The 9,137-nt window shown below is 40.5% G+C and overlaps 2 protein-coding genes across 2 annotated transcripts; one reads left to right on the forward strand and one right to left on the reverse strand.

Moving 5' to 3' along the window:
- Positions 1 to 1,153: 1,153 nt before the first annotated feature.
- vhl (von Hippel-Lindau tumor suppressor) lies at positions 1,154 to 3,483 on the reverse strand. Its single transcript, XM_069678585.1, has 3 exons — positions 3,050 to 3,483; positions 2,736 to 2,849; positions 1,154 to 2,312 (listed from the first exon to the last, which is right to left on the reverse strand). The coding sequence occupies exons 1-3, from the start codon at positions 3,234 to 3,236 to the stop codon at positions 2,119 to 2,121; spliced, it is 495 nt and encodes a 164-aa protein (XP_069534686.1). The 5' UTR covers positions 3,237 to 3,483; the 3' UTR covers positions 1,154 to 2,118.
- Positions 3,484 to 4,318: 835 nt separating this feature from the next.
- Positions 4,319 to 5,572, forward strand: LOC138605555 (vasopressin V2 receptor-like). Its single transcript, XM_069677896.1, has 2 exons — positions 4,319 to 5,162; positions 5,364 to 5,572. The coding sequence occupies exons 1-2, from the start codon at positions 4,319 to 4,321 to the stop codon at positions 5,570 to 5,572; spliced, it is 1,053 nt and encodes a 350-aa protein (XP_069533997.1).
- Positions 5,573 to 9,137: the final 3,565 nt, after the last annotated feature.

Here is a 9,137-nt window from a genome sequence, read left to right on the forward strand (position 1 = left end):
TGCTCTTGTAGCCACCTCCGAATTTGATATTATCTGTGAAATATGGTTATTTACAAACCTCTGTCCTTCAACAAGGCAGGTGGAACTGACGCAAGATAAACTGGAACCTAGGAGGAAGGGTAATAAGTGTGCATATTGTCACAAGAATACAAAGTAGTTTATGTGCTGTCTTAGTATTGTTTGTCTTCAGTTTATAAGTCATTCTCTTTTGTTTCATTTCCTCTCACCATTGTTTTCATTTTGCTCCAGTGGTCTGTCTGCACATGCGGAAACACGACTGGGTGACCCCTCTGCCAATATGTCATGCTGGTGAGGAAAACCGATGGATAATGAATATTAGTTATAACACTCGCTCGCAGCTGAAAAACAAATACCGCACGTGTGTGAGACACAGAGAAGACTCTTTACTTACTACTCTCGCCTGAAACGACTCGAGTCCCATGTTTTTTTCTTTTCCCCCGCCTGCATGTTCCTGCTCTGAGCTCACCTCGACTCACACAAACACAAAGATGGGTTGTGTTACTTTGTCGCTTAGCAACACCTTAGGCAAAAGACACCCTGATGCGGTACACTGGAGCTGGTTAGAATTCAGGCTTACACACATCACCTTGGACGGACATCTTTGTTTGTCCTTGAGCTTAAACTGTCATGCTAGACCAAGTAGTTATTATATACATGTTATTTATTCTGTCCCTCAGCTTCATATATCACAGAGGACACTTTCTCCACATTGGCTTAGTTACAAATAATGACATCGCTTTAAATTTGAAAATGCTGCCATGTTATTATTTGAAGAAATTAATCCATCTACTTTATTTCACACATTGAAGTCCATACGACTGGTTGACAGTGCTGAATATAAATCACTAAATTATGTTACTGCAGTCCATTATCAAATAGAACTAATGTAATCCTGTGTGTGGACAAACAGATGCTGTGTGTGTACGTCATGTATGTAGTACGATATGAGCTTCTCAATGTGCAATCATCCCTGTATTTGTTCTCTGACCTCCCATTGGTGGTTTCATAGTACAGAATCAATCGCTGTACTTAGCAGCTAAGCAAACAACTAAAATAAAAACTCCTCACAGCACCTTTCTATCATTAAGAAATATATATTTTATTTATAACAAAAAAAACAATGAAAGTCAGTAGCGATGTATGAAATAAAATCAGGATGACAAAAGAACAAAAGAAGCAAAGAACTGTAAAATGCATCTCATAGTGCTTCAAGAGACTAATCTTTACACTGTTAAGTCAAGGTTCTGCTTTTTTCTACATGAGAAATAAGCTGCAAGATGACATTTTAGAAGAGACTCTGTCCATTTCTGTGGAAGGTGTTTTCTCTGACAGGAAGTCAACATTTACAAGCATAAGCCAAGATTCATTGCATATCTCTGTACTTATCTTTAACCTGCTGATGATTGCTGAACCAGCCAAGCCATTTTTCTTTAAATTGCTCACCTTAATGGCCATGGTAACAAAGTAAGATGCTCTTTGAGAGGGATTAGTTAAAATAACTTCTTAATTATCTATCTAATCTAATAGATAGATAATCTAACTGCTATCTAATTTGACTGTAAACCCATTTTATTTTAAGATTTTTTATAAATTGTGATATATTTAGGACATATGATTAGTTTTAGCATCTCCATCCATTTTCATAAGTTCAGTCTTGCACAATTTATCAAACAGGTTTTTTTAAGGAGGTTAACTTGGGACGAAATGAGTTGTTAGACATCACATGCTTATTTACCACTTTCTGTAGTGGCCTCCATGTATAAACATTTACATCTTCAAATAATATTTCAGTGCGAAAAAAAGCAATATTTTGTTGAAGATACTGTCATCACATATAAAAATACTCTTACAAAAAGGTAAAAGCTACATACATTTTTTTCTGCTGTGGACATTTGCCAAAGTCAGTAAGTAAATGCAAGAACCAGCAGACCAAACTTGGCCACAATTATCAGATGTCTTGAGAAGTCTTTGCAACACCTGCTCACTCACCGGATAGTAACTCCAAGGTATCAACTTACCGTTAGGAAGCCTTTGCTTCCCAACGGTGTGAATAGTCTGTCCATAAGCCTCTGTTTAAAATCCATCCAGTCTCATGCCTCATTCCTCCTGGCCTTGGATCCTCTCCTGCAGATGTTGCTCTACTCGCCGGTTCATGCGGCGGAGATCTTTAGACACACTGGGCTGATCTTCTAGCTCCTCGTGGAGACATCGTGCTATTTCCAACCTCCTGTAGTCTTCTGGTTGTACCAGGCGCCGAATTACCTGAAGAGAACGGTCCTTGAGGCTGTAAACTGTTGAAACCAAACGAACAAGTGTTAGTCAAATGTTGCTAAAACGTTAAGCCAAGTCTTTTTACTAATAAATATTAAGAGTAAACAAGTTGGCTCCACTGAAAAGCAAAGCAGACACAGCACTGAAACAGGTCACAACACCACGTTTGATGTGTGCGGAAAGTGCCAATCCAATAATGTATAATTAAAGAACTTCCTCGTGAAATAATGCATGTTTTTTCTGTTTGTTAACTTATTAATAATTAATACGTAACTTTTTACTTATATTATTATAAGTATTTTACTGCTGCATTTACATATGATTCTCAAAAAACGTAAATTAATTTCAATGATTAATTTTTATGATTTATTGCATGTTTGAGCAGTAATTAATAACACAGAATAATAATGGCCTACATTTTGAAGAATTTTGTTTAATATTACCTGGTAAAGTGATGTTAGCAAATGCACCCTCTGCTGGTTTAGGAAGATACAGTTCTTTGCTGTTCACCCTCAATGGCTCATTAGTCTCTGCATCCCTGAAAATCCATGGGTGACCTTGGAAAACAATAGACACAATACATTTAAAACGACATAGTCCACATGTGATGCAATTCATTGTTGTGTGAGGTTTACAGCTGCCTAAAGACGCGAGAACAGGCCTTACAACGTGTCCGCGGGTGTCAGTGAAATCGTAGCTTAAATTCGACAAAAAAGTATCATCACATGTTCTAACACATTATGAAAAGTTGCCTTACCGATGAAGGTGTTTATTTCTCGTCCCGACCCTGGCTGTAAATCTTTGTATGCCTGAGGTTCCCCACGGTAGTCTATCCACAGTGGTCGTACGACTCGAGGACTGCGGTTACAAAGCACAGCTTTAACGGGTATAAGACTGTTCATAGAGCGCACCAGGGGAAGAGACGGCTCTTCTTCTTGAGGCATTGTTGCTTGCTGCTAATTAACGATAAACTTATACCGCAGTTACACAGTTTAGCTAACGCTACCTAGCAGCTAGCAGATGAGATATCCATGTATGCTGTCTGTTTCGACACACGAAGATCGTCGAGTCAATTTTGAGTTTGTCCCTTAATAAGTCCAAATGGTTACATTGTAATAAAAAAAGACAAAATACTTATTTTAGCCACACCAAAGTGGGAAGACTCTCTATTATCAAACAGTTTTGTATACATCCGCTCTTCCGGTTGGAAGTCCTGGGACGTCAAACTACTCTGTACTGTGATTGGTCGAGGGGTATGACGACATGTGTCGCAGAAGTTGTATTTCAGATGTGGTGCGGACTGTGGGAAGCAAGAATTAGAACGATATCTTATAATGAGTAACGTAAGGATTTCTGTTTAAGTGTCACACTCTAAAAGCTGATTGTTGTGGCCCCTAAGCAACCTTTTCAATTGTTTTTCCGGGTGATTTGCTCTCTATTATCCGAATCAAGGGTCAGTGTATATTATACACACTGTGAAGCTCACTGAGGAAAATTGTGTTTTGTAACTTTGGGGTTGTACAAATAAAAGCTTACTTCATTTGACAGGGCGTGACATCAGAGTAATTTATAGCCCAGATACCCACAACAAGTTCTGTGCAACTCTAAGGTAACTATACTTTTATTGTTTTACTTGTTTAAAAAAATGATTTGCCTGGTTACTGAATGAATCTACAGTGGGCTCCACCCACAGTCATCCTCATATAAAGTACGGGGACGCAGCTGTAGAGAACTAGAAGACCACCATCCTCATACTGTGTCAACCTGAACTCGGTCACAGCTTCAATTTACCTTTAGCACAATTTTATAAATATTTATACAGGTAGGTGGATATTTGCTATAAAATGCATTGCTGACGTAAACATTTTTAACATTCTTAAATATGTAGTCTTATTTTAAGTAACTTTTGACTTTTCTTCAACTTTCCTTTTGAAGTTTTCAGAATATTATTTTTCAATATCTGTCTTTTTATTCCACAACAGTCTGTTTTTTCCAGCTGCCAACTCGGAACTCCTTCATAACAAGAATGCTTCCTGGGAACGACAGTGGCTTTGTGGATGATGAGGACGTTGCGAGAGATGAGCTTCTGGCCCGGGTAGAGATCGCACTGCTCAGCGTCATCTTCGTCAGCGCCTCCATCCTCAACACCGGCCTGCTGCTCATGCTGTGGAGACAGCGCAAACAGATGACCAGGATGCGCGTGTTCGTCTTCCACCTGTGCCTGGCGGACCTGGTGGTCGCGTTCTTCCAGGTGTGCCCGCAGCTCATGTGGGACATCACGGACAGATTCGTCGGACCAGACCTGGTGTGCCGCCTGGTGAAGTACCTGCAAGTTCTCGGCATGTTTTCATCGACTTACATGATTGTGGTGATGACAGTTGACAGGTATCAAGCTGTCTGCAACCCAATGGTGAAGTTCCAGCGGACGCGCACGAGACTGAACATTCCTGTGAGCATCGCGTGGGGGATTTCTCTGCTGGGTAGCCTGCCACAGATTTTTATCTTCTCACAGGTCGAGGTTGCACCCGGTGTGTTTGACTGTTGGGCTAAATTCATCCAGCCATGGGGGCTGCAGACCTACATTACTTGGACCACACTGGTCATTTTTGTTCTACCGGTTATTACAGTTGTTGTTTGTCAAGTGCGCATCTGCCGAGCCATACACATCAACCTGTTCCAAAAGATTCAACAGCAAAGCAGCGTGGGTCTCCCACTACCGCCCAGAGCCAGCGGTGTGGCCGGCATGTCCAAGGCCCGGGTGAAGACGCTGAAGATGACGGTGGTTATCGTGCTGGCTTACATTGTCTGTTGGGCTCCTTTCTTCACTGTCCAGCTCTGGTCCGCCTGGGACACACATGCGCCTAAAGAAAGTAAGTCATTAAGTTGTTCTTATAGTTTTTTGTTGCTTGAATTTCTTATTTGTATTTAGTATTTTAGTGACCAGGATAAAAAAAAACGTTTTGACGCGCAGTCCAAGGAGTGCGCTTTTACGCACAAACACATAATCAACAGGTGGCAAAGGACTCTTCTTTACAAACACTTGACGTTTTTCATTTCTCTTGTCATTCCAGCAGCCACTTTCACCATCCTGATGCTGCTGGCCAGTCTGAACAGCTGCGCCAATCCCTGTATTTACCTGCTGTTCAGCGGTCAGTTCCCCCAGAGGCTGCTGAAACTCCTGTGCCAGAGACATACCCACGGTAAGGATTCAATACATGACGACGCGACGCTGGTCAGCACGTTGTACATGAGCTTCAAGAATGTCTCCGAGTCTAAATGAAGCCAACGCGCTTTCATGTGGAAACGTGGAAAGCCTGTTTAGAGAAACACGTGCGGAGTCTGTCTGTGCGCCTGGCGAAGCTGCTTCTGAGCTCTCTCTGCTTTTGGACGACTGTTCTTCTGAACAGGAGACAAGGAGAAAAAAGACATTCTGTATTTATGTGGGCCTCTAGCTTATGAAAACATGGCTTATCTTTGACGCATTCACGAAAAGCAAACGTGGCCATGAGTGAGAACAGCAGATGTTGAAGGATGACGGAATGTGATTGTGGTGCCTGTGCTCTGTGAAAGCAAAGACTCAGTATATGGCTGTGGCAGTTCTGTTGGGATGGAGCTATAGAAAAAAAATCCTGTTACTCAATAGAAGCAAGATTTGGATCTAGAGAAAACCCCAACTATCTAATTCTTCTGATATGTTGTGTATACATTTTGCGATAAAACAGTTTACAGTTTTGTGGAATTTTGAGCAAACTATCTGCGGATTATTTATATTATACCACAGTCCTCTGAGTTGAGGTCAGAGACTGCAACAGATAAGATGTTCTGTATCTGTAGCTTTTCCAAAGTAAAAGCAAGAACCAATAATAACGTCTGCAGTGGATGATAAAGGTTATCTGAGGGGCAGTGGAAGAAAACATAAAATGGGCAACCGCATGCAGAAAGTTGTTGTAACTGCATTGAAAGATTTTGAATTCAATTTTTATTTCTCTAAATGTTCTGTGTTGTGAATTCTGTGTTAAAATCCAAAACCGAGTGACTGTGTTTCTTTTGTTCAGGCTGTAAGAGAAGCAGGTGTGGAATAAAGTCATATTGTCACAGGTGCTTTGTGTTTATTTAATGTGTACATTTAAAAAATGTGCTGATGATAAAATAAGACTTTAATCATGTTCATTGTATCAGAATATTTTGCACAACGTGGTTTGCAGTGAGCCCTTGAGGTTAAGGTGTATTTACAAGAATTCTCACTTCGGATCACATTGTGCACGATGCATTTCTCCCTTTATGTAACAGTTGACAGTTTGTAAAGAAAAGATATAAACCAGGTTTAAACCTGCTGTATGTCTTAGAAGGTATGTGCGTGACCTGTTGGCACATAGAGGGACTCAGGATGAAGGATCGTCACACTGAGGGAGCAACATACCGAAGACAATATAACACATGCACACAGAACACATACAGGGAATGTAGCCCAGTTATTTTATACACAAGTGAGTTTAAGTAAAAAAGCTTTAATCAAGGAAAAATTATTCTGACTTCAGTCAAATCTAAAAATTATCCAAAACCTGCTGGCTCAGAATATCAAAGATAAAACAAAGAGATGTTGGACACCGAGAGGTCAGAATGTGAACGTGTGTAATAACTTTGCGATCATGGCGGGCGAATATGGACGAGGAAAAACTACTCATGTGTGCAAAGAAATACAGAAAACACATGAATGAGCTCCTCTTTGTCAAACTTATCAATAATCAAATCTATACCCAATTTTGCACCTTTGCACCAAGATACGGTCCGGCCTATAAACTTCAACTAATAGACTCAAATAATTACGTCATTTGCCAGGATCACAGATGAGCTGAGTACACCCCACACTTTCTTTAGTTATCTACAAACTAGACGTTGTCCGAATAAGCATAAGTAAACAAATTTAATCTGTATTTTGTTGGTGCAAAGTAGCTCTGGGAGTTGTAGTTTCTCACGTTTTAATGTGACGTTGTACATTGAAAGAAAGTAGGAAACAGACTTGGGAGGACAAGTGTTTTAAATGTTGCTCAAGTAGCTAATGGAACATGTTCTTCTTATCAGTGTTCATATAATAATATTATTCTCCTGTTAATTTGTGGACAAGTTACATACAGTGGCTTGCATAAGTATTCATACCCCTTGAACTTTTCCACATTTTGTCACGTTACGACCACAAACATAAATATATTTTATTGGAATTTTATGTGAAAGACCAACACAAAGTGGCACACAATTGTGAAGTGGAAAGAAAATGATACATGATTTTAATTTTTTTTTACAAATAAAAAACTGAAAAGTGCGGTGTGCAAAAGTATTCAGCTCCCCTGAGTCAATACTTTGTGGAACTGCCTTTTGCTGCAATTACAGTTGCAAGTCTTTTGGGGTGTGTCTCTACCAGCTTTGCACATCTAGGGACTGAAATTTTTGCCCATTCTTCTTTGCAAAACAGCTCAAGCTCAGTCAGATTGGGCCATTCTAACACATGAATATGTTTTATTTGAAACCATTCTATTGTAGCCCTGGCTTTATGTTTAAAGTCGTTGTCTTGCTGGAAGGTGAACCTCCGCCCCACTCCCAAGTCTTTTGCAGACTCCAACAGGTTTTCTTCCAATTTTGCCCTTTATTGGCTCCATCCATCTTTCCATCAACTCTGACCATCTTCCCTGTCCCTGCTGAAGAGAAGCACCTCCAGACCACGATGCTGCCGCCACCATGTTTGACAGTGGGGATGGTGTGTTCAGAGTGATGTGCAGTGTTACTTTTCCGCCACACATAGCGTTTTGCATTTAGGCCAAAAAGTTAAATTTTGGTCTCATCTGACCAGAGCACCTTCTTCCACATGTTTGCTGTGTCCCCCACATGGCTTCTGGCAAACTGCAAACGGGACTTCTTATGAGTTTTTTTTAACAATGGCTTTCTTCTTGCCACTCTTCCATAAAGGCCAGATTTGTGCAGTGCGCGACTAATAGTTGTACTGTGGACAGATTCCCCCACCTGAGCTGTGGATCTCTGCAGTTCGTCCAGAGTCACCATGGGCCTCTTGGCTGCATCTCTGATCAGTGCTCTCCTTGTTCGGCCTGTAAGTTTAGGTGGACGGCCGTGTCTTGGTAGGTTCGCAGTTGTGCCATACTCTTTCCATTTTCGGATGATGGATTGAACAGTGCTCCGTGAGATGTTCAAAGCTTGGGAAATCTTTTTATAGCCTAACCCTGCTTTAAACTTCTCCACAACTTTATCCCTGACCTGTCTGGTGTGTTCCTTGGACTTCATGATGCTGTTTGCTCCCCAATATTCTCTTAACAAACCTCTGAGGCCGTCACAGAACAGCTGTATTTGTACTGAGATTAGATTACACACAGGTGGACTCTCTTTAGTCATTAGGTCAACATTCGATCATTCAGCAATCATCAGGCAACTTCTGAAGGCAATTGGTTGCACTCAGAGAAATAGGGGCTGAATACTTTTGCACACCGCACTTTTCAGTTTTTTATTTGTAAAAAAAAATTAAAATCATGTATAATTTTCTTTCTACTTCACAATTGTGTGCCACTTTGTGTTGGTCTTTCACATAAAATTCCAATAAAATATATTTATGTTTGTGGTCGTAACGTGACAAAATGTGGAAAAGTTCAAGGGGTATGAATACTTATGCAAGCCACTGTACGATGTGGTTGACTACTTGTATGTTGGTCTTGACAGTACTGTGTAAATCGTCTTCTAATCTTATCTCTAAAAATAAACTATAATTAGAAAAAACACGTGCAGGATCCCAACATCCAAGTGTCACATTGTGAGCTCTCATCATTACATAAGAGAATTGTCTC

Source organism: Semicossyphus pulcher, unplaced genomic scaffold (assembly GCF_022749685.1).
Source record: "Semicossyphus pulcher isolate SPU_LCO1_2020_fin unplaced genomic scaffold, fSemPul1.0.p SCAF_3, whole genome shotgun sequence".
Classification (NCBI taxonomy): Eukaryota; Metazoa; Chordata; class Actinopteri; order Labriformes; family Labridae; genus Semicossyphus; species Semicossyphus pulcher.